General features: G+C 42.7%; 1 protein-coding gene across 3 annotated transcripts; it reads right to left on the reverse strand.

The window, feature by feature from the left end:
• Positions 1-446: 446 nt before the first annotated feature.
• Fastkd1 (FAST kinase domains 1) lies at positions 447-24,653 on the reverse strand. Of its 3 annotated transcripts, none has more exons than XM_041631679.1 (15): positions 24,500-24,648; positions 23,342-23,768; positions 22,860-22,928; positions 17,927-18,052; positions 17,099-17,500; positions 15,308-15,418; positions 13,868-13,999; positions 12,237-12,723; positions 10,497-10,611; positions 8,558-8,686; positions 7,017-7,148; positions 6,395-6,508; positions 3,432-3,570; positions 2,269-2,383; positions 447-1,117 (listed from the first exon to the last, which is right to left on the reverse strand). In XM_041631679.1, the coding sequence occupies exons 2-15, from the start codon at positions 23,674-23,676 to the stop codon at positions 1,022-1,024; spliced, it is 2,502 nt and encodes an 833-aa protein (XP_041487613.1). In that variant the 5' UTR covers positions 23,677-23,768; positions 24,500-24,648; the 3' UTR covers positions 447-1,021. The 3 variants fall into 3 exon arrangements, with proteins under 3 accessions (XP_041487613.1, XP_041487612.1, XP_041487614.1); XM_041631678.1 differs by having other exon boundaries at positions 23,342-23,846; positions 24,500-24,645; XM_041631680.1 differs by having other exon boundaries at positions 8,558-8,620; positions 23,342-24,653.
• Between the last annotated feature and the right edge of the window lie 99 nt (positions 24,654-24,752).

The raw sequence follows: 24,752 nt of genomic DNA on the forward strand, positions 1-24,752 counted from the left end.
GTGTCTCACTCTCTCACCTAAGACTCAGAATGTCCCGGATGTAGGGGCAGGAAGACTTTAAGAGTCAAATAGTGTCTTCTGGAGTAACAGGCACTTGTAACCATGAACTCTCAGCAGCTAGAGTTGCCTACTCAAGACCTGCACGAGATCAAGCTGGTCAACATTCAAGCATGGACAGTGGGGGCTCACACATAGCAGTTGCAGGGGAGCAAGTCTTCTTTTGTCAGGGCCAGGCCAGGCTACGGAGGACAACCTTCCACCCATGTGCATGCACCTCACTAAATGAATTCACTAGGTTACACATACAAACATGGAGGTAGAGCAGGGATCAGGGAGAGGGACACAGAAGGAGCTGGGGAGGGGAGGGAAAGGTAGACTTGGATTTGATCTAAATAAAACACATTCGTGCATGAAGGAAAAATAGAAACATTGAAAATTGTGCTTTATGAATTTTTTTTATTTGGGGGGGTGGTTAGGGTGGATGTTGTGAGACAGTGTCTCACACTATGGCCTAGGCTGACCTAAAACTCACTATGTCCCACAAGCTGGCCTCGAACCCACAGCAGACTTCCTACCTCTCCCTGCAGAGCATTGGGATTAACTCACTTATGAAAAGAGTTCTTAGCTGGACATGACGGCACATACCTGTAATCCCAGCACTCAAGAAGCAGAGGCAGGAGGACTGCCACAAGGTTAAGACCAGCCAGGACTACTTAAGATACTTTAAAAATACGAACTGTGTATATTATCAGCATTCCTTGCTTAAAGCTTTGCACCGGCTTCTCGTCTCACCCGGGGGAGCCATGAAGTCATACGCTGCTGACTGTCTCTTCTGACTTTTTACTCCCAACCACTTCCCACTTGATCTGCTCTAACCACAGCTGAGCTCGTTAATCCCAAACACATCAGGTGTGCTCCCAACTCAGACTACTTGCACTTAGCATTGTTTAATTGAGTCAGACCACTTAAGTAAAGGAAATAGAGACGTGGTATGCCATGGTTGTTTTAAATGGAAACTCAATCATGATTTGCCTGCTCCAAATATATGTTGTCTCAGGTAGTCCATCCTCGCATCCTGTGTGGACAGTGCCATAGAGTTCCAGTCAACGTAAGGGACCTGCAAAGTAAGCCGTTCATTTGAATACAAGGTGTAAAGCAACTACGAGTGTTTTTAATTAGACTTCCCCACCATTAGGTAGATCTCCCTATTGGTCTAGTGAGGGGATACATAAGCTTTCTAATGATAGCTTCAGAGATTTATAAAATGTTGTAAAATGCAGAAATTATTTTCATAATCTATTTCTTTATTGATTCTTTGGGAATTTCACATCATGAACCCAAACCGGCTGACCTCCCAGGCCATCCATATCTGCAGCATCCTCCACAAAAGAACCACCACCACCCCCATTAATTAAAAAGCAAAACAAAACAAAACGAACAAAAACTACCTCACTCCTCCAATTCTCCTGCCTCTCCAACACCTCTTCATTTGTCCTAGTGGCACTGGGAGCTGTGGTGTGTCACACTGTAGACCCTTTTGTTCAATCAGCCCTACCCACAAATGTTCATGGCAATGAGCCCTTGGGCCGGTCCAAGACCTCTGGCCTCTGGTAAGCCATCATCACTGGACCCTCACCAAAACTCCTCTCAGATATCCTGCTGTCGCCCCAGTCACGGATTCTGTGGCTATCATTTTGCAGGACCAGTCCCTTCACGTACTCCAGGTCCTGGGTGGTAGCTGAGCTGGTCAGCTGGGGGCACTGGAGCCACCAACCTTAGGCGAGGGGTGGAGCCAGCTTCCCTACATCCATGTCATTGCCATTAGGGCCAGCTCTCCCACGGCAGTGGTGAGGGGTGGGACCATCTCATCTCTCCTTAGTATGGGGTAGGGGAAGAGAGCTCTCCCATGATGGGCAGAGCCAACTCCTTTTAATAAGGGCATATATAAGGTTTCTAATGATAGCTTCAGAGATTTATAAAATGTTATCAAATGCAGAAATTATTTTATTGGTCTCTAAAGTTATGAGCTAAGAGTGTATACATGATCTATCACCCAGTATTTGTAGCTGTTGATTGTTTTGTGCTAAAAAAATGAAGAAAGGTGGGCACGAAGCCGACACCACCTAGATACAGAACAGGCACCATAGATGCCACAGCTAGGCTGGTGGAGCCTGCAGCCGACCACCCATCTCTGGGATTGTAGACACGCCTGGCCCTACCCAATCCACCATGCCTGTTTAGAGGCTGAATTACATGACTGTTCCATACCTGAATAACACGATAGCCCAAAATTTCCAGATGTCGTTTTTTCATAGCAGATTTTCCTTTTAAGTGATGAATGTTTGAACAAAAGGCTCTTACATCCAAAAATTCTAAAGCAATCCTACAAAATATAAAAATGCTTACTTCCAAACTCAAAATGGGAATTTAAGTAACCAGAAACCACAAGCCTGTCAGGAAAAAGAATGCATGCATTCATATACACTAACAAAGGCTCAATGACTATACCTCAGTATAATCAAAAGGGTTTTTTTTTATCTTGCTCATTCTCTGAGACAGAGTATCACCACCACTGTGGTGGTTTGAATGACTGTCCCCAGTCTCTCAAACTTGAATATTTAGTCCCCCTTTGATGGCTGCATTTAGAGAGGCTTGGGGAGGTGTGGCCTTGATGGAGAACGTACGTCACTAGGGGTGGACTCTGAGGTTTCAAGAGCCACACGCCATTCCCAACTTGCTCCCTCTGTCTCTGCCTGTGGTTCAGGATGTGAGCTAGCTGCTCCAGTGGCCATGCCCGCCTGCAGCCATGCTTTCCTGCCTCGATGGCGATAGACTCTTCTCCCTCTGGAACCATAAGCCCCAAATAAGTTCTTCCTTGTCTAAGGAGCCTTGCACATGGAACGGAAAAGTGACTAATACAGGCTAGCCTTGAACTACCTCTTGCTTCTACTACCCAAGTGCTGGGACGACAGGCACACAACACACCCAGCTCCAAATTATTTTTCTACTTAAGAAATTAGTGACTGAAGTCAAACCTTTTCATTTAAAGAAACTATAAAACAAAACATCTCGTAAAACTCATGAGTTTCTTTGTCCAACAGGCACCTATGGAAGTCCAACAGACTCCCATAAAGAATTTACCCATAAAGTCAAGCAGCATAGCTGTGGTCCAACTGGATGTGTGAGTAGAGCAGCAATGCGAAAGAGGTGGCTAAGTGCTCCCCCAAGTGGAGAAGCATGGGGTGCTAAGAAGAAAACAATGCACACCTGACTGAGGATAACCAGGCCACCACTTGGTTACACAGACTGCTGGCCATGGACAGCTGAAGGAAAGTAGCAGGTGCTAAAACCAACCCCTAATACAGGAGGCTATGATATAATGCCGGATATAACCATTCAAAAAAATACCCTAAAACTAACATATAAATTACCTCTCAGATTCTGGTGGAAGCCTTGACTCAACTCTTGAAGTATTCGACTCCCAGTATATTCCCGGTGATTTCCCTGGAGTTAGGCTGTGGCTTCCATAAGGAAGAGGTTTTTTTCGTTTATCCAAAATGCATTCAAAATCTTATTTTAAAAATAAAAAGAATCAATAGTATAAATTAGGTAAATTTTAGCAGTCAAAAGTTTAAGTATATTTTAAACATATTTACATAGACATATATATTCACACATGTATTTAAAAGAGCAAAAAGAACTCTCTGACTATCCAACTCATTTTGTAAGGTAGCATCCAATTAATACTTTTCTTTGAAAATCAATAAATACCAAGCAAGTATTAAGTACAGCACATAGCTGGCTACACTTAGCACTGAGCTAAGTCAAATCATATGCGAGAGTTTTGCTTTAAGCCAGGCATAGTGATGCATGCCTGGAATCTCAGTAACTGGGAGACTGAGGCAGAAGGAGGACAAGTTAGGGTCAGCAAGCTACATAGCCAGACTGTCTCAAAAAAGATGTACTAAGACAACACATCTATACAACAAGGACAAGCCTTCCTATATGAACGTCATGCACAGTAACTAAGCTGACACAGAAATGCTTTTCAGAGACACATCGGAGCCATCAATGTAGAAGGAACAGTGCGTGCAGAAACTTGCTATTCTGGCCTCCCTTACAGATGCTAGATTTAGCCGGGCGGTGGTGGCACACGCCTTTAATCCCAGCACTTGGGAGGCAGAGGCAGGCGGATCTCTGTGAGTTCGAGACCAGCCTGGTCTACAAGAGCTAGTTCCAGGACAGGCTCCAAAGCTACAGAGAAACCCTGTCTCGAACAAAACCAAAAAAACAACAACAACAAAAAACCCAAAAAACAGATGCTAGATTTAGGCAAGGAGCGACAGGCAATGGCGACTAAAGTCAGCAGGGCAAACGCTCACAAGGGAACTGTCTCACAGATGAGTCAGCCTGAAGAGCGTTACAGACCCACTGATGAGTGATGGGATTTGATGCGATGCAATAATAACCATCTGTGAGACAAATTAAAGCTAGAGTCCAATTAAGTAAGCATCGACCTCTAACTGGTTTACCAGAAAGGTGAGAGCAACATGAGCACATTAAACGATGCCAAAGGGGTTCGATCAGAGGAGTCTAGATGATGGAAAGTTCTCCAATAAATTATAAGGGGGGAAGGTAGGAGAAAAATGGAAGAAGAAAAAAAGACAAATTACCTAATGCAATATTTGTATCCAAATTTGAACAAGTAAATCAAATATATATATATGAAACAACCATGGAGGCTATATAATACTAAATTTAGTTATTCTCCCTTTGCATTTCTGAGATAGGCTCTTGCTATGTTGCTTAGCTGGTTAAGAATCCCAATGCTCAAGTCATCCTCCTGCCTCAGCTTCTTCCATAACTGGACTACCAGCACCCAGCTTTATTCTATTTAGTGGTTGAATGAATGTTCCCATATTCTCAGGATTTGAACACATGGCCCTAGCTGCACTAGTTGAGGAGGCTTAGGAGTGGCCCTGCTGAATGGAGTGCATCACTGGGCACAGACTTTGGGGTTTCAAAGCCTCCTACCACCCTCCGAAGACTCTGCCTCAGTTCCTGCCTCCACGTTTCTGCCCTGCCTTGCCTGGATGACAGGCAACAAGCTGTAAGATGAAATCAACCTTTTTCTCACCATGTTGCTTTTGATCATGGTGTTTCCTTACAGCAATAGAAAGCAAATTAGGACAGATGGTCTCACCTGAAATTTACATAATGGGACTTAATCATCAATATGACGGTATCAGGAGGAGAGCCTTTAGGAGGTGATGGTTTTTATGCAGGCAGTGACCTCATTACCTTATAAAGTGCAGCAACCTTTCCAAACAGGAAAACCAGGGGTGCAGCTGGAGGGAGCAGCAAAGGCCTACACTTTCTCCAAAGCCCTGCTGTGTGCTTTGGTTTTCTTTCTTTCTTTGTTTTTGAGACAGGTTCTTGCTCTCCACCTAAACCTCCCGAGAAGCTGGGATTATAGGCATGTGCCACCATGTCCAGGGAGGATAGGATCTTGTTGGGGTTTTGGTGGGTTTTTTGTTTGTTTTGTTTTTGTTTTTTGTTTTTCAAGACAGAGTTTCTCTGTGTAGCCCTGGCTGTCCTAGAACTTGCTTTGTAGACCAGGCTGGCCTCCTGAGTACTGAGATTAAAGATGTGTGCCACCACCACCCAGAATGTTTTGAAGATCCAGAAATGTTTAGTGAACCTGAATCTGGATTTTACTTAGCACTGGTGAAGATCAACTTTAATTTTTTTCTGAAAATGACAATATTGATGGTTATCAAAGTTGGACTATGGGAATGAACTTGAGAATTCATTATTATATTTTTTGTCTACTTTTGTCTGTTTGAAAATTTTCATAATAAAAATTTGAAAAGAAGGGGGCTGGAGAGATGGCTCAGAGGTTAAGAGCACACTGGTTGCTCTTCCAGAGGTCCTGAGTTTAATTCCCAGCACCCACATGGTGGCTCACAACCATCTATAATGGCATACAGGTAAACATGCAGACAGAACATTATATACATAATAAATAAATACATCTTTAAAAACAAAAAAAAAATTTTGAAAAGAAATTATAAACCTGGGGTTTGAGAGAGGGCTCAGGGATGAAGAGCACTGAAGGCCACTGCAGAGGACCCGGGCTGGGTTTCAGCACCAACACGGCACTCATCACTGTCACTAAGTGCAGTTTCACAGGTATGGCTCTCTCTTCTGGTATATGTAAGTATTAAGGCTACACTTAGTGCACTTACACAAATGTGGGTAAATGCTTACACATGTAAAAGTAAAAACAAATTTTTACAAACAGCTGGAAACCTTTCTAAAGTTCCAACTAATCAGGAGAAGATGATCCAAGTGAGTGTGGTCCGAAAGGAGCTGGCGGTGTCCGGCCACTTACCCACTGTGTGGTAATACGGCGAAAGAGTTGAAGCCTTTACACATCTGTGTCCGCCGAGGATTTCTGCTAGCATCTTATAGATCTGCTGTTGTGCTCCAGTCATAACACCAACATCTTCAGAAAAATTAAGAAAATGAAAAGCCATCCTTATTCTACAAATCGAAACATAAAAATTCTTACCCAGAGCCTCAGGGCTGGCCAGGTGGCTCAGCAGTTTTGTGAGAGGGCTCACTCACTTCCCAAGCCTAAGGAGCTGAGTTTGAGCCCCAGAGCCCAGATAAAGGTGGAAGGAGAGCGCTGACTTCAGAAAGCTGTCCTCGGACCTGCACACACGCCTGGGTGTGCAACCACTGGCACACGCGAGAAGCAAATAGATACGGTAAGAGCCTAATGGGATCCATGTGCGATAACACCAAACGCCATAGACGATAAGTGCCTGCTCAGGTGGTCGGTGTCCTGGTTAAGAAATTCCTGCAAAACGAAACCCACTTACAAAACTATTTAACAAACCATAGGCCCTTCTGGAAACTCTCACCATATTTAGATTTAATGGTGATAACAATGTATTACCTAATAATCTGTTCTGGAATTAACTATACTCTCTTTCCAAAAGAAAACAAACCTTTGTTAAAGTGTCCTTGACAAAAGCGATCGTGAAACCACGGGGTCTGAAACTCGGGGCATTCCAGGCAGACGGCTCTATTTAACTCCATAAGGCGGAACTGGACCCTTGCACTTAGACTTGAAGGTAAAACTGAAATTAAAAACAAATTACCGATGGATTTGGATAGCCTAGACCTAGCAGAAACTTCATTTCTTCACACCATGACCCCCACTGTTGGTTGATACTTGAATCCGTACATGAGAAAGTCACTTCCTTTGTGAATGCTTCTTATCTTTAAGTTGATATATTTGATAACATGATTAAGACTGATTTCTGCCAGGCAGTGGTGGCACGTGCCTTTATCCTAGCACTCAGCAAGCAGAGACAGACAGATTTCTGAGTTCAAGGTCAGCCTGGTCTACCAATTGAGTTCCAGGGCAGCTAGAGCTGTTAGAGAAATGCTGTCTCAAAACAACAACAACAAAAAGACCAATTTCTGCACATTGCTAATTTTAAAGCTATATCACTACATTTTAAAAAATGCCAACAAGAATTTTCATTGACTTCCTTCCAATTTTAGAATTTATCCTAAGAAACCAATTTATGGTCATGTATGACATTTATTAGTTGTAATGAATTGGAAACAACCTGTAAAATGAGAAATGAGTCCCAGGATATAACTATAGTGCATGCCTGCAATGCATGCACAGGGCCCTGGAGTTAATCCACAGCACTGCCCTTTTTAAAACAGTTTTAAATGACAGAAGTTTCACTATAATTATATAATGGTATGCCAAGAATCCAGTAAAAATATGACATCAAAAATATTTTATGACATTCAGAATATAGTTCAATGAAAACAGCAGCTTAAAAAGCAATTTAAGATCTCCATCTATTTAAAAACATACTTTGATACATAAGTATTTATATGGGACCAAAAGGAAGACACAAAAGAAACATTTTAAGCACTTGAGTACCGCCTAATGGTAGAGTGTGTGGTTAGCATGCAAGATGCCCTGGGTTCAATCCTCTCCAAATAAAAGAAGGAAAAGAAAGCACCTCCCCATTAAAGTTGGTTTTACTTGGTAAAAGAATCTAACTCTGATGTTTTATGTGTTTATAAAAGTTTTCATTATATTCATAATTTTTTTTAAGACAGGATCTCAATACAAGGCCCTGGGTGGCTTGGTCGGCTTCAAACTTTCAATCCTCTTGCCTCAGCTTCCCATATTCTGAAACCTTGCGTATAGTGTGTGTGTGTGTGTGTGTGTGTGTGTGTGTGTGTGTGTGTTATACTATTTTATATTATATATATTTACAAGTATATCTGCATATATGTATACACACATCCCCACCTTCCCAATTCTGGAGATAAAACCCACGGCTTAACAAATGCTAAGCAAGCATTCTACCATTACACTGCCCCCCAGCTAATCATAAAATGCTTTTATTAGCAAGAAATAATATCATTAGCCTTTAAATGCTTCAGTATGGACACAAATGATACTTGCATACAAGGTACATTTAGTAAATTCTAAAACTAAAATGCAGATACATACTTTCAAGTTGGGAATCTAATCTGGCTAAGAACTTGATGGTGAACATTTTCTTTAGCAGATCTTCTGGAAAATATTCAAGCGTGGCCAAAGAAAAACCAACAAACACTAATGTAACAGGATCCAATTTACCTAAAAAATGAGTTTAAAATTATAACATACAGCTGTTTCACATGTACATATAGATAAGCAGTTCAGATAAAGCTAAGGCTTTGCCAGATTTGCCTCACTTGAGAGCCTTCTTACGCAGGGGAAGGGAAAACTACCATGATGCACTGACACAAGAATTCTAATGAAGGACAGAAAAGACGAACCCAAAATCTTCACAGATGTGGTAGCACACTGCTATAATCCTAGTCCTTGGGAGGCTGAGGCAGGAGGACTGCACAAATTTGAGACCAGCGTGGCTACATTACAGTTGCAGGTCTGCCTAGGCTCATGTGAGAGCCTGTCTCCAAAACCAACCAAACAATAATCTTTCCTTTTGGATTTCTTTGCTGATTTTATTTTTACAAAAAAGACCAAATCATGAGCAAAGCAAATAGTTAGGCACAATTGACTCTTCTTACAAGTTGTCCTCTGACTGACACACACACGCGGTACCCAGACTGTGGCATATGCCCCCACCATACAATAAGTGAATCTAAAATAAAAACTATTTTTTATAAAAACCTACTCTGCATTCAAAATGAGGAAAATCATCACTCCATTGGGTTTATTTGTTCGTTCATTTGTTTCTTACAGTACCAGCATTGAACCTGGGTCTCATCCATGCTGGGCAAGTGCTTTTCCAGTGAGTGAAGCCCTCGGAGTGACAAACAAAAGACACTCACAAGGGGAAAGCCAAGTACCTGAACGTCCCCTGAGATTGTCTTCTGCCACTCACATACCAGAAGCACACACACACACACACACACACACACACACACACAGTATGCACACACGCACACATAACCTCCCTATCTCCCTATATGGGAAACAAAAAAATTGGTAACAAATGAGAAACTTTGATGATGGTCTAGGTAATAGATGGCACGGTTGGTTATCCTGGTTGTAATGCTGGCATAGGGGCTACAAGGAGAATGTTCCCTTTCCCTGAAGCATATAGAGAGGATAATTCAAAGGCTCGTCATATGCAGGAGAATGCTATAGTTCAAGCTAGACTGGGGATATACTACACAGATATTTGTTCCTTCAATTTTAATAGGTCCTTGAAAACCTTGTTAACAAAAAGGAAAGAATTGAAAGCTTCTCCCCAGATGTCGACACTAAGTTAAAAGTGTATGAGGGTGGTACTCTAGACTATGAGAAACAGGTAACCACCAAAGTAAACATTGGAGTGGTTATTTGGGGTACAGATTAGGAAGACATTAAACACAGACTCTTTAAGTATGCAGGGACCACTGGAGTTTCTTAGTGTGCTCACGGTGTGTGCTGATATAAGAGGTTCATAACTCTGGGCAAGGGTGTGCTTCAGTAATACAGGATAGCATGCTTTAAAACAGATGGGGTGGGGGAACGAGCAAGAGATAAATAAAGCAAGCAGGACAAAACAGTAACATCATCCAGTCCACGCCGTGGCTATATTGGTGCTTCTTGCTCAATTCTTACACAAGTCTCACATTTTCATACTAAAAAGGCTTCAGAGAAATGGATACTTCTCTTGAGACAGATTTTTTCAAGACACAACAGGTAGGGAGACAGGCAGATGGATGGACAGACAGGCAGACAGAAGTCCATCCCAGCCCAAGCTGGTCTCAAACAAGCAACCTTCCTGCCTCACCAAAGGGCTGATATACACCACCACGCCCAGCTTTAAACATCTGTAGCACAGAGTTTCCGGCTATTATGAATACCAGGTTACTGAAGGCCATTGTAACAGCTCTTAGGTCATATGAACAAGAACCTATTCACCCATTATACTGCCAATCATTTTACCTACCTTTGTAAGAATTAAGGCACTGGACACACGCTCCTAAAAACTCATCCCTTTGAGGTGGATCATAGTTCAAAATACTGAATGGAAGAATAGTAGCGGGGATGGAAAAGGGATGGATCTGTATGAACAAACAAGAATTTAGCATTGGCTTCAGCGAAACTAATTTTAAATCTACCATTTTAGACGAAGTCTTTCTCACACGCCTATAATGAAATTACAAATGTATCACTTTTGCATCCTGCAATGATCTATTTAAATCTGTAACTATTAGTAACTGTGAAAATGTTAGTACAGAAGAGCAAAGCAGCCAGGTGAAAACCCTGTTGTGGGATCCACTCCTCACTGGAAATGAACAGGAAGAAGCCCCAATTACTTCCACGTCATCAGTGCATTGAACAGAATAACATCCTTCTACAGCCAAGGAAGTCCCTTAATTTATAGCCACCAGCATCTTTCTTCCACACACTTTCCATCCTTTGGTATTTTTGAGACAGGGTCTCACTCTACAGCCCAAGCTCAAGGTCAGTTGCCGAGATCCCAGGAGTGAGCTATGCTGCCTGGCAGTACTGAGGGCTGGACCGAAGGCCAAGCAAGCGACCACCGATCTACAGCCACTTCGTTGTTCCCTGTTGAGACATCACTCATCTAAGCACCTGTCGGGCACAAAGCTAAACAAGTTAGACATTTTTATGTTCATTGTGAAAAGCACTAGCTTCTGAATAAAGACCTCATCCTAACATACAGACAAGGATTTTGTAAGAAAGGGTCTTCTCATCCGATCCATAAGGCAGCTTAGCCAATGTAATTTCAGAAACAAGTATACAGTGACAACTTAGGAATGCGAGTGTCAGCAAATACCTTATTTTCTCAGTCTTCACGCTTCCCTCGATTTCGTGTGTGTGTGTGTGTGTGTGAGAGAGAGACATGCATGAGTGTGTGTGCCACATCCACAAGGGTAAGTCAGAGGACAGCTTTGTGTAGTTGGCTCTCCCTTCCATGTTTATCACAAGGATTTTGGCAGCAAACTCGGGTCCATCAGACCCGCATTGTTGGAAGGCAAGTGTGTTTGTTTGCTAAGCCATCTTGCCAGCCTGCAATTGTTTAATAGTGATACCCAGGATTACAGAGAAAAAAAAAGAAAATTAAAAATCAGTTATTGGCTACCATGAAAATATGCCTAATATTTTAAATATTGCCTTCCAATTAAAAAATTCCGACTTCTGATCTTAGCTGGGCATAGTGGTACATGCTTTATCCCAGCACTTGGGAGGCAGAGGTAAGAAAATTTCTGGAATTTCTAGACTGTGAGCTACATAACGAGACTCTGTCTCTCAAAAATGAAACAAACCAAAGCCTCTCTGGCTTCTGATCTTAAGGGCTGAAGAAATCAAAGGATGACCACGGTTCTCTCCAAATCCATGGCGAGGGGAACAAGGCGGCTGCTTCCTTTTGTCTGAGACAAGGTCTGTCTGTGTGTCCACTTGGACCTTAAACTCTTGGCAATCCTCTTGCCTCAGCCTCCCAAACACTGAGATCTCAAGTGTGCCTCCACATCCTGCTCAAAAGTGGCTTTAAAGTGAAAAAGAACAAACTGATAAACCAGAAGCCAGAGCTGAAATTTTGAACTTTACTCTCATCTAAGTTTAGAAAGTATTTAAGTATTTATAATTTATATATCCATGTGTGTATGTGCTTTCTGGAAGCTGAACAGTGTAAAAGTCATGTCTAACACTTAAATCTCACCTTTTCAATCTGCTGGACAACCACCGAAGCTATCCTATCAAGTATTATGGTGCTGAGGTAGTTAGTTTTGGAAAGAAAAGACGCGATCTTTGCAACGTTGGTGCCATTGATTTCATCCACAAAGTGCTCCAAAGCAGCGACTGATTCTTCAACCAAGGACTCCTGAAGCCATTCCCCTTTCAAAGCTTTAAGCTCCTCCCACAGGAGATCCAAGCTGGTGCTTTGCTGTAATCGATGATGGCCCCAGTGATCTAATTTCCGAAGGAGATTCAGTTGCTGTCTAGCAGGGCCGGCCAAGCATGTGTGATCATTCTGGATCCACCTCAGAAGAGACACTACAATATCACTCAGCTCCTTGAAATCACACTGGGGTAAAATGGCTTCAATGCGGGACAGCGCTGTCTGGTCGAGGCGAGAGGAAGGAAGCATGGATAAAGCAGAGACCAGAATACAAATCTCACTCGGCATGACGCTAGCTTCCAAATGACTGTTACATAAAGGAAAAGGGGGAAAAAACAGAAAGAATATAACCAACATGCCAGCAACAACCAAAAGATACACAAAATATGTGAATTAAAATATTGTTATATAATTGTTAAAAAGGTGAGGTGGCCTTAGAAAGTCAGGTTCATTTAAAATTAATTCACAGGGGACAGATCATTAGGGGTCACTAAGGAAAGGCGAAGGTGACAGCCATGCTCCACACTTCATGCAGTAAGAAAACCACCATCACTGGGGAAAAGGTCAGCATCAGAAGAGAGCCTGGTACTGCTGCCGCCACTGCTGCTGCTATGCAAGAATCTGAGCTCAGTGTCTGCATGGCCACCAGGAGCTGCTGCGACGTTGAATAGGCCCTGGCACAGGACAACCCTTAATAATACCAATACCCTTCTTAGTTATGAATACCAGATATATAGTCTTAAAACACTGGCAGACAGACACATGCTCACAAGCAGACAGACAGACACCTGACCTCACTCTCTACTCCCTGTTTTCTAAATCTGTGCAGTAACTACCTCACCGTGAGTACAGTAATTCTTAAACAACAAATTAAGGACTGGCCACTTTAAGACACCTTTAGGTTTAGAAGTGTGGAAGAAATGATTCAATCTCCATTAAATACAAAACTGAGTTGCTGTGATTTTATTATTTGTTGTTTTTGGAGTCTGAGTTCCTATATAAAAAAGAACAAAGGACAAACACACCCACAAACCCCACTGATTGCTTGGGAAATAAAATCTTACTAGTCCATGCTAGCCACAGTGCACTGGTCATTCATTATTAGTAAACTTAAAGTAAAATTAGTAATGCTTCATTTTAGCTCAACCAAATCAATGGAAAACTGAGAACGCATGTTACATAAGCAGAGAAAATACAGTCATTTTCAGCTATTAAGGTAAAGGGGAAACTGTGTATATGTTTGCCTAGTTGTTTAGTGGTACTGGGATCACACGAGGGGCACACGATAGTACGGCACAGTAGATACAGCCCAGGTCTCAGAACGTCAATAATAAGCCATTCAGGTTTGTCTAGAAAATTCTAGCTATTTTATACACTATAAAGCAAACAAGGATAGATTTCTAAATGAAATACTAATTGAATATTTTATTCTTTAAATGCTTAACTCTTACCTGAGAATTAATTCTCGAAGTTTCATAAAAAGCTCCTTATTTTGGAAATGCAGACAACTCAAGGCTTGTGTTATCTTCAGTAGCTCTATCGATTTATAGGTATCCAAATGTTTATATAGCACCGAAGCAATCCTAAAAAGAACATTATTATAGCCCGGTCATTCACTTGTTTATTGAACAATGACTAGACAGACTTCAGGCCACACACACTGCTCTGTGGAGGATCAGTAAAAAATGCCTCCTCTTCTGTTCTGACAGAACTGTCTCCAGAGGCTGACAGAAACAGAACTAAAGGGGCAGTCATGAAGTGTGAATTTGAAAGGGGGCGAAAAGCATGGCTTTAGGGACTGGAAAGGTCACTCAGCAGTTAGGAGCACTGGCTGCTCTTCCAGAGAACTTGGGTTGAGGACCCAGCACCCATATGATGGTTCACAATGATCTGTAACTCCAGTTCCAGGGAACCCAACAACCTCTTCTGGAGTCTGCGGCACCAGATACATGGTACAAATACATACATGCAGGACAAATACTCAGAAATACAATCTTTTTACAGAATATTTTTCTAAAGAAGGGCATAGCTTTACTTCCCAAATTACAAAACAGAAAAAACAGAAATAAAGCTCATGGAGCAGACATCAAATTCCACATCCTGTTGCCAAGAATAGTTTTTATCATAAATTACTAGCAATTAACAAAACTAATCTCATTTTTTTCCCATAACATTCTGGCCCTCGGGGGATGAGCTAAAAATAATTGAAAGAAAAGGAGAAAGAGGGAAACATGAGAAATGAGACAGTGGAACCTTAACTAAAGGAACATATAATAAAGAAAAATTAAGCATATGCAATTTGAATGGCTTTTTTTTCCTTCTTAAATCTTACACTACCAATAAGTTAGAGGCAACAGTGAGACAAGTCCTTATGTTCTGGAAAGTTCCAGCCAAGTGTTCTGGAAAGCACAGCCCTTGCTCTACGCATGCACTATGATGCATGCACTACGATGCCTGCACTACAATGCATGCACTACGATGCTCTGCTTTGGTCTAGCAGTAGCAGGAAAGGAAATGAAAACCTCTGTAAAGAACCCCATCTCTTGGGGCTGGAGAGATGGCTCAGTGGTTAAGAGCATTGCCTGCTCTTCCAAAGGTCCTGAGTTCAATTCCCAGCAACCACATGGTGGCTCACAACCATCTGTAATGAGGTCTGGTGCCCTCTTCCAGCCTGCACACAGACAGAATATTGTATGCATAATAAATAAATAAACATTTAAAAAAAAAAAAAGAACCCCATCTCTGTCCTGAAGTCACAAACATTTGGGAACATAAACAATGTTCATTCTTTATTACTTCAAAGCAATTAGACACAAGTATTTGTCAGAAAAAAAAGCAGATACTTATGAGTGACAACTAAACTTAGCGTCATGAACTTCAGGAAAGACTACTTTTTAATCAAGTGTGCATTTCTGCTCTCCATATCCTCCATGGCTATCAACACTGTCAGCACTTGCTGGCCGGTCAGCTCCTCTGACATCAACAGCATAGTTGATTTAAGCCTAGAAACAAAAATACAGGTTTTTTAATGTTGGAAAACTGGCTTTCAATTTGTTTGAATGAACAGTTTTTGGGTAACAGAAAAACTACATATCTCACTACTATGGAGTTCTTGGGAACTCTGCTTAAAGAAAGCTCTTCACCGCGCATCTACAGATTGCTATGAATTCCTGGGCTGAAGAAATGGCTCAGTAGGTAAGAATGTGTACTACTCTTGCAGAAGACCTGAGTTTGGTTTCCAGTATACATTTCAGGTGGCTTAGAACCACCTGAAACTCCAGCTCCAAGGACTCCAACACTTTACAGGACTCCCACGGCACCTGCACTCGCACGTAAACATGCACACTCATGCACACACACGTATACAAATAATTTAAAATAAATATTTTAAAAAGACTACTATAGCCAGGCAGTGGTCGCGCATGCCTTTAATCCCAGCACTCAGGAGGCCGAGGCAGGAGGATCTTTGTGAATTCGAGGCCAGCCTGGTCTACAAGAGCTAGTTCCAGGACAGGCTCCAAAGCTACAGAGAAACCCTGTCTCGAAAAACAAAACAAAAAGGCTACTATAATTCTGAATATTCCATATAGTTACGCTGATTAGGGATTAGAGTTATTATTGCATAACTCTAGCCTCATAGTCTAGGAAGAGATAACCAAATGATGTTTGTATATTAGACTAATATTTACATATCTCCTAGCAATATCTAAATATTTTAAATGGAGCAAGATCTAACCTATATATATCATATCTAACCAAATGCCAGGTACTGACCCATAATTCTGCAGTGTGAGGGGCTGATACAGAATTGCAAGTATTCAAGACTCACCCAAGAAACTGAGTGAGATTGTCTCCAAATACAAAGTAAATAGATAAGAGCTCTTGTCTAATATTTGAAAGACCCTTTCCATGTTCAACTCACAACAAAATAACAAAAAATCCAACCAACCATTCCAGATATGTATATCTATATCAATAGTCTATGAAATCAGAACTTCTTAAAAAAGATGAGGCAGACTAAACTCACTCAAGCTGTAGGTGCACCTGCTCCTGCATCTGAGTGTTCTGAGGGGAGGAATCGCAGTTCGGGCTCAGCTGGGACCCCCTGTGTAACCCAGAGTGGCCTCAAACTCACTCTACTCCCTCCAAGGCTGGGATCACAGCCAGGCACCATTGCACCCACTGTGTGCTTTCTTATTTTTTTTTTAATTACTGCCAATCTTTGTGTGTGTGTGTGTAAAATCATTTTTAATAACAGAACTACTTGTTCTGGAATTGGAATAAATATCTGTAACACATGATTATCATTAACATTGTCTTAGTTAGGTTTTTTATTCCCGTGATAAAACAGCATGACCAGAAGCAACCTGGGAATTTTGACATCACGTGAGCAGGATGAAGATAACAGGATAGAGAACCCACTGTGTAGACTACCGCAACCTAAACAGGAGTCTCACACCTCTGTGCAGACCCAGGAAGGGCTGATGAAAATACTGAGGCGGGGCCCCTCATCTTCTGTCTAGTCCACTGTGGAAGATACCAGACATCTGAAGGAACAGACTGTAACAGATTATTTCCCTTCCATAGCCAACCGGGGTGATTCTGGTGAGTTTCTGAGCTCCGAGGAGAGCTAAGCATGAAGAATCCAACATGAAAATAGAACATTTTTAAGTTAAACTTACTGTTTCCTTATTTCAGGCCCTGCCACCGGTCCCAACGTGGTAAACAATCTGACAAAACTTGCGGGGTGGCCAGATGACCAGGGGATCATCTCGACTAGCCTCCTTCGCGCCACTTCAATAAACTCAAAACTGTGGAACTGCAGGGACTGATACAGGCTGAAGATTCTACAGACGGCCTCCAAGTCAAGACTGCTCATACTGCCTATAAACACTGTGTTGCACCGCTCCAGGAGTGGGTGATAACTGCACTTGACATTGCGGAGGAACAGTAATATCCGTCTAGCATTGTTGACCTTGGAAGAGTCGACATTGTCAAAAAGCAGTTCTGTTTTGTTCACGAGTCTCTCTTGGAAACAGTGGGATATTATAGAAGAAATGCTGACCATCAAGACAGACAAGGCCCTGAAGGAGAAAAGAAGATACACAGATTTTTATACTCCTAGCAAAAATGACCAGTTCTAAATTAAATGAACAGATATGGAAAGAAGTTGGCAAGCATACAGCTTCATGCCATAAATTGTTTCGTTATTTTACTTTTTTCTGGCATCGTGAGAAACAGTCCTCTGGCTCTGACCTGGCAATCCCACGTTTTCTGCTGCCACACATGAAAATGTGGCATCTGGCTGCGGACACGGCAGGCCAACTCGGTAAGTTAAAAACCTTAGCTCCTCAGAGATCTCCACACTACCAAGCAGCTCTTGCCGTCGCTGTTGTGTAGATGAGGATGTCGACCTCACAAGAGATGTGGTTATAGTGACACCTGACACATCTCTATCTGCACCCAAAGCCCAGCATCCTCGCACACCCATAGGCCCCAAATAAATGTACCTTAAGTCCTGTATGGTTTCCAAGTTCCTGTTTACAATATCAGCTATTTTTCCCATTAATGGACTGAAATACAAATGCTGATCGGCCAGGCAAGTAGAAAATATTGAGAGCACATTAGTATCAAACCTGTTAAAAGAAATTCAAATTAGATCATTAGTATCAATTAGAACACATGATGTAGTTATAAAATAAGATGAAGGTTTTTCAAGGGCTGGGCAGTAAGTCAGCGGTTGGTTGCGTGCCCAGCACATGCCAGACCCTGGTTCTGGGTTTGATCCTCAATACTAAAAACAAAACTAAACAAAAAAACAAGTAATGTCAAGCTAGGTGCACACCTTTAATTCCAACACATGGGAGGCAGAGGCAGTCAGATCTCTCTGAGTTCTGGGCCAGCCTGGTCTACAGAACAAGGTCCTGGACAGCCTCTGTCTCAAAAAAACAAGCAAACAAAAAACCAAAACACATCAAAATTTTCCAAGGTGAGCTGATTATTCATTATTACAACAGTACCAAATGATGAGACCTTTAAGGTCCAGCACTGCAGAAAGATTTAAAAGAGAATCACTCAATTTGAGTTTCACTTACTAACTTTTTGAGGTAACATGGAATGTTGATTCATTTGCATATTAGCAAATGAGTAAAAATCTCTAGAGAGGAAAAACAATCCAATTTCTTCAAGTGACTGGCAAGACAAAAGTGCACCCCTACACAGTTCAATGCTTTCCTCTCCCTTTCTTCTCTTTTTTGTTAGTTCTGGAGATCTAACAGGGCTTGAATACACTATCCTTGCTAGCACACTACCACTGAGCTACCTTCCCAGTCACTCCATTTTAATTTGTTACTATTGTTTGTTTTGTTTATTAAAAGCACCAGGGTTGGGGCTAGAGAGAGGGCTCAGTGGTTAAGAGTATATACTGCTCTTCCAGAGGACCCAGTGGGCTGCCTCGCACTTACATCAGGTGGCTTGCAGCTAGGGATAGTACCAGCATTCAGCACCCTCCCCTGGCCTCTGCAGGCACCTGCACACGAATACACACATCCCCCCACTGGACACATACATATACATGTAATTTTTTTTTTTTTTTTTTTTTTTTGTTTTTTTTTTGTTTTTTTTTTTTTTTATATTTATTTATTTATTTATTTATTATGTATACAATTTTCTGTCTGTGTGTATGCCTGAAGGCCAGAAGAGGGCGCCAGACCTCTTTACAGATGGTTGTGAGCCACCATGTGGTTGCTGGGAATCGAACTCGGGTCCTTTGGAAGAGCAGGCAATGCTCTTAACCACTGAGCCATCTCTCCAGCCCTACATGTAATTTTTAAAAATAAAAAAAACCCAAAAAATCTATTCTTAACCTAAGGAAGTTCATAGCAGCACAACACATAAGAGCCAAAATTTCCAGTATTATGGCTAAATCCCACATAGCCACTGAACAACATAACAGAGCAATAAAAAGAAGAAACCACAGAGCTCAATGGTGGTAGCAAATACCCCAGCACTCAGGAGGCAATGGCAGGCAGATTTCTATGAGTTCAAGGCCATCCTTGTCTACAAAGTAAATTCCAGGACAGCCAGGCCTCTCTTCTCTTGTTACACAGAGAAACCCTGTCTCAAAAAATTAAATAATAAAGAACCACTGAATCATATATTATGGAAGACTCCTCAAAACACAATGAGAACTAGATACATGAGTACTATAAGAATTCATTTTTATAAAAAACAAACAACAACAACAACAATAACGAAAAAACCCCTAACTTAGCCGGGCGGTGATGGCACACATCTTTAATCCCAGCACTAGGGATTCAGAGGCAGGCGGATCTCTGTGAGTTCGAGGCCAGCCCGGTCTACAGGAGCTAGTTCCAGGACAGGCTCCAAAGCTACAGAGAAACCCTGTCTTGAGAAACAAAAACAAAACAAAACAAAATCCTAGCTTTTGGCGAGGGTGAAAATCCTTTTACAGGACAGCAAGATTTCTCAGTGAGTAGGTTCAATAACCTTGATCCCGTACAACTGCTGCCAGTTGTTCTGACCTCCACAAGCAGTGACGCGTGCATGCCCCACCCTTCCCATGGCCCCTGCAAAATGAATAAATAAACACGGGGGAAAAAACAACTAAAAAGTCAACATCCTTTAGGGATAACAAAGCGGAGCTGGCAATTCTAAGAAGAATTTGGGGGAAGCGATGATACTGCCTATGGTGTTTGTTTTTGAGACAAGGTCTTCCTCTGCAATCCTGGATAGCCTGGAATTCACTATGTAGCTCAGGTTGTCCCAGAACGCATAGAAATCCTCTTGCCTCATACCTTCCCAGTGCAGGGATTCCAAGCATGAACTGCCTAGCATGATATTGTTTCTCAAATTAATTTTTTTTAAATTATGTATAGTGCTCTGCCTGCAGGCCAAAAGAGGACACCAGATCTCATTACAGATGGTTGGGAGCCACCATGTGGTTGCTGGGAATTGAACTCAGGACCTTTGGAAGAGCAGTCAGTGCTCTTAACCTCTGAGACATCTCTCCAGTCCTGTTTTTCAAACAGGCTTAGGGACAGGCATCTTCATCAATCACAGAGCACCTTGCTGGTCCTTGGGGTTGCTTTCAGTATCCTCCATCACTCTCCTACTTTGAGTGTTCTTCCCTTGACTTCCATCTGCCTTATCTTACTAGTAGTGGCTTTGGCTACCACAGATTCCTAGGTAGAAAGTGCAGAAGGCTTCCTAAACTGGTTCTGTTACTGCCTCGGCTCTCATACACGGAGGACTTCCCATACATACTTGCAGAGTGTGCTGTGTATTCACAAGAAAATCCTGAACAGAGTTCACATTCCTCTCGATGACGATCAGTTATGGTCACATGAAAACACAGCTGTCCAGCTTGGACAGTGCATTTGTGACAACACCGTCAACAGCAGAGGACCTCAAGCTTACTTTCTTTTCTATCCTTCTTTTGGGTGAAGTCAAAATTGATTCACAGCAACACGAAGCAAGCTAAGAGTGAAAGGTGCCATCTAACAAAAACAGTAACTGGTGTAAAGCTAACTCTTCCAGAAGCTTTGAAGCCGACTGTAACCTGCGGTCACTGCCGTCTCACAGAAATGAAGTAACAGGAAAACCAGAGATGCTCAAGTGTCACACAGCCGCCTCCCCCCCCCCCCCCCAGTCCACCAAACTCGTGTCTTCCTTTATTTCCTTTCGTAGCCCTTGCAATCTTGGGTGTTTGTTGCTATTGTTGTTGCTTTTATTTAACATGTATGGGTGTTTTGTTTGAGCAGACGTCTGCATACCACGTATTGCACCCGTGGCCTGGAGGTCAGAGGAGACTCTCTAGAACTGGAGTGACAGATGACCGTGAGCTGCCAGATGGGCACTAGGAATCTACTGCCAGGTCATTTCCCAAGCCCCGAAATTTAAGCTTATTCGTTTGCTTGTTTGTTTTCTGGAGTCAGTTAGAATCTTCTGTTTCTAAAGCAGAACGCTTCAAGAGTGCAAGCAACTAGTGACTACCTGTGGCTTTGCCGCACCTAACGTCTATGGAAAAGCATACTGAGGCCTGCTCTGAATGAAACAGGGAACAGCTGGAATAGTTCCCTGTAGGGCCCGGGTCTGCCCCTGCTCCTGGGGTTCATCTTGAGGACAGGTTCTGGTCAGCCAGCGAAAACATTCTGTTTGTTCCTGTGCTCCCTCTGCCCCACCTGGTGATTAGCTGTAGGGCACTGTTTACTCCATCTTGGGTGTGGCAATTTCCCACCTGCCTGGGGGAACTCCTAGTGAAGCACCGAGGTATTTAAGGATTTCCCTAAAGTTGAATAAACGGCTTTTGGCTGATCTCCTTTCGAATGACCCAGGTCTCTAGTGTGTTCCTTCAATCTCCAGGCCCTTGCCCGCTCGCGTACGGTACAGTGGCGTGCAAACTGTACCCAGGGGGTAACACAGAACCGGGTGTTACAGTTCCCTTTCTTTATTAAAGAAAGAATGTTTTTACACAATTAAAAATCCTCAAATGAATTGAATTTAAACTTTTTTTTCTTTTCTTCTGAGACAGGGTTTCATTTAGCCCAGGCAGGCCTCAAACATGCTGTGAAGCCAAGGATGATTTTGAATTTCTGATCCTCAGCCTTGTGGTGGTATGAAAGAAAATGGCGTTTATAGTGGTATATTACTTAGTGTTTTAATAACTAAACTTGCCTGAAGATCAGAGTGCAAAGCAGCCACACTAGCCAGCCATACAGGCCATGCAGTGGCTGCACACGCCTTTAATCCCAGCAGCCGCGCTAGTTTGCCATAGAGGCCAGGCAGTGGTGGTGCACGCCTTTAATCCTAGCACTACAGAGGAATATAGAACCGGGGGAGACAGGTCTCAGCCTGAGGGTTCGTGGAGGCAGGATCACCCACTTCAGTCTGAAGTAGAGGTAAGAACCAGTGGTTGGCCACTTTGCTTTTCTGATCTTCATCTTGAATCCTAATATCTGTCTCTGGGTTTTTATTATTTGTGCTACAGGCCCCTATAGAGAGTGGCACTATTAGGAGGTATGGCTCTGTTGGAATAGGGGTGACCTTATTGGAGGAAGTGTGTCACTGTGGGTGTGGGTCTCCTATGATAATAATGGACTACACCTCTGAAACCGTATGTCACCCCCAATTAAATGTCTCCCTTTGTAAGAGTTACCAGGGCCACCGTGTCTCTTCAGAGCAACGGTAGCCCTAAGACAAGCCTCCACCTCTACAGTGCCCTAACACGCTGGTTTGCTGTGTCGCTGGGGATGGCGTCCTCAGTCTTGTGTATATGCTCACACATTCTATCAAGTCAGCTACATCCCCAGGCCCAGTGCATTCTTTCCCTATGAAACTTCATTCTTTTCCTCTATTTTGTTTTGATAACACCCCCATCCCCCAGATAACCCTGATCTTATATGATAAGCCCAGAGTACTTGCCTTTCCAGCCTTTTCCACGCTTCTGTAACCAGTGCTTCAACCAGAGGGTGATGGGATTCAACACCAAACCTCAATAAAAACAAGGCAAAGCAATTTTTAATTATGAAAGCCAAGAGACTGCAAATGGATCAATAAAAATAGAACCTCAATAACTGTTGGCTTGTTAGCAGACATTAATCTGACTTAACCTACTTACCTATGATATCCTCATTGCCGTTAGCCAATCACGTTTCTCCACTATTCCACAATCAACCAATCACACATACGGAAAGCCAGTCATCTGTACTTTCCTGGCTTTCTAAACTATATCACTAACTGGTACCAAAAAAATATTCTTCAAATATCCTTCAGTATAAGAAAAACCGTCTTCTGGAAGAATGGTTTTTCATTTAAAAAAGATTCTCAGGAAATATATATATATATATATAATATATATATAGATATGAACTAGAATTGTTTTCATAAACTGAAAAGCAACTTACTGTCTTATACTGTATAGCACATCCACGAGGGTGTCATCACCCATTGCTTGGATGTGATTCGCCGTTGCGTTGCAAAGAGTAAGAAACTGGGGATGGTTTCTAACAAACTCAATGTTTTTTTCCAAGTTAGTCTTCTGCTTCTGAAACTGCCAGAGCATATTAAACGCACAACCCACTTGCGGCTCTGAAAGCATGGCCGGGCTTCTTTCGATAAGATCAAATACTTGTTCTTCATCTGTACAGTTCTGCATTTGAGTAATTAATGGCTCAAAAGTGAAGGGGCGGAACTGAACCGCTCTCCGAGAGAGTAGAGAGAGGCCTCTGAGACAGAACATATTTATAACGGATGGGTCTCCAAAATACAGGCTTCTGTTCCTTTGTTAGCACAGGTTTTCTTTGGTCCATCTGCAGCTAGAAGTCGGGTATTCTGTGATGGCATAAAAACTGCCTTTCACTAATGTGTTTTATTTCCATCCTGATGGCTCTAAATCCATTCCAATAGAATCTGCAAAACAACTGGTTTACCTTGGTTACTCGTTCCATTAATATCAAATTACCCCCCTAACGTCAAACTTCAAGCAACAAGGATTTTCCTTTTTTGTTTGGACTACATACTTTGTTCTTGGTCTAAACCAGCTAGATTTGATTCAAAATGAGACATCCAGGAAAAAGGGGTTTCTTCCGGCCCCCAATTTTTAAAGGGCTCAATTCTGACCACAAACGCGGCAGAAGAAAAAACAAACAAAATCGGCTTTTGTGTTTGTTTTAGGGTATTTGCTTGCTTGTTTGTGGAGATAGGGTCTCACCGGCAGCCGATCCACGACTACAAAAAGGTGACCTTGAGGAAACCATTTAACTGTAGGCGAGGCCTGGGGAGTGTGACTGGTTGGCTTTGCGGTGAGCAGGCGTGAGCCGCACACGGTTTATAAGTGACAGGTAACTCGTGCATCTGGCCCGCAGGAGAGCTGACCCTGAGCCTAGGTGGCCAGCACCAGACGGCAATGGGCTCGACCTGCCCCGGTCTCCTGTGGAGACCCAAACCCGCAAGGAGACCGCGACTGCTAAACTAAACCGCGCGTCCCGGGCGGAACCAAGCCGGGTGCGGAAGGCATAGCCGCTGACAAACCCGCAAGTCCTTCCCCCACGCCCTCCACGGACCCGACAGCGCTGCTCCCGACGGCTCAGAAGGCAGGGATCATCCAAGGCCCCGACAGCAACAGGAGGAGGCTGGCGTCTCCGGCTCACCAATCGCGTCCTGGGGTGTTTAGCCTTTCCTGGTAAGACACCTTTCTTTAACTGTGTCCCTGAGCGGAAGAAACGCAGCCCCAAGGCGGCATGCACCACAGAAATTTAAACTACATGTCCCAACGGGCACCGCGAGAGGCACAGGCGGAACTATGTGCACAGAGAA

The sequence above is a fragment of the Microtus oregoni genome, unplaced genomic scaffold, assembly GCF_018167655.1.
Source record: "Microtus oregoni isolate MIOR12 unplaced genomic scaffold, Mior012 000037F_ref0000500, whole genome shotgun sequence".
NCBI lineage: Eukaryota > Metazoa > Chordata > Mammalia > Rodentia > Cricetidae > Microtus > Microtus oregoni.

Coding starts and splice junctions, on each gene's coding strand:
- Fastkd1 (XM_041631679.1), bottom strand. CDS start 23,676: ATGTTCTGTCTCAGAGGCCTCTCTCTACTCTCTCGGAGAGCGGTTCAG. Junction 18,053..22,859: donor GCGTGGAAAAGGCTGGAAAG/GCAAGTACTCTG, acceptor TTCTTTTAACAG/GTTTGATACTAATGTGCTCT. Junction 8,687..10,496: donor GTGCCTTAATTCTTACAAAG/GTAGGTAAAATG, acceptor CTCATTTTTTAG/GTAAATTGGATCCTGTTACA.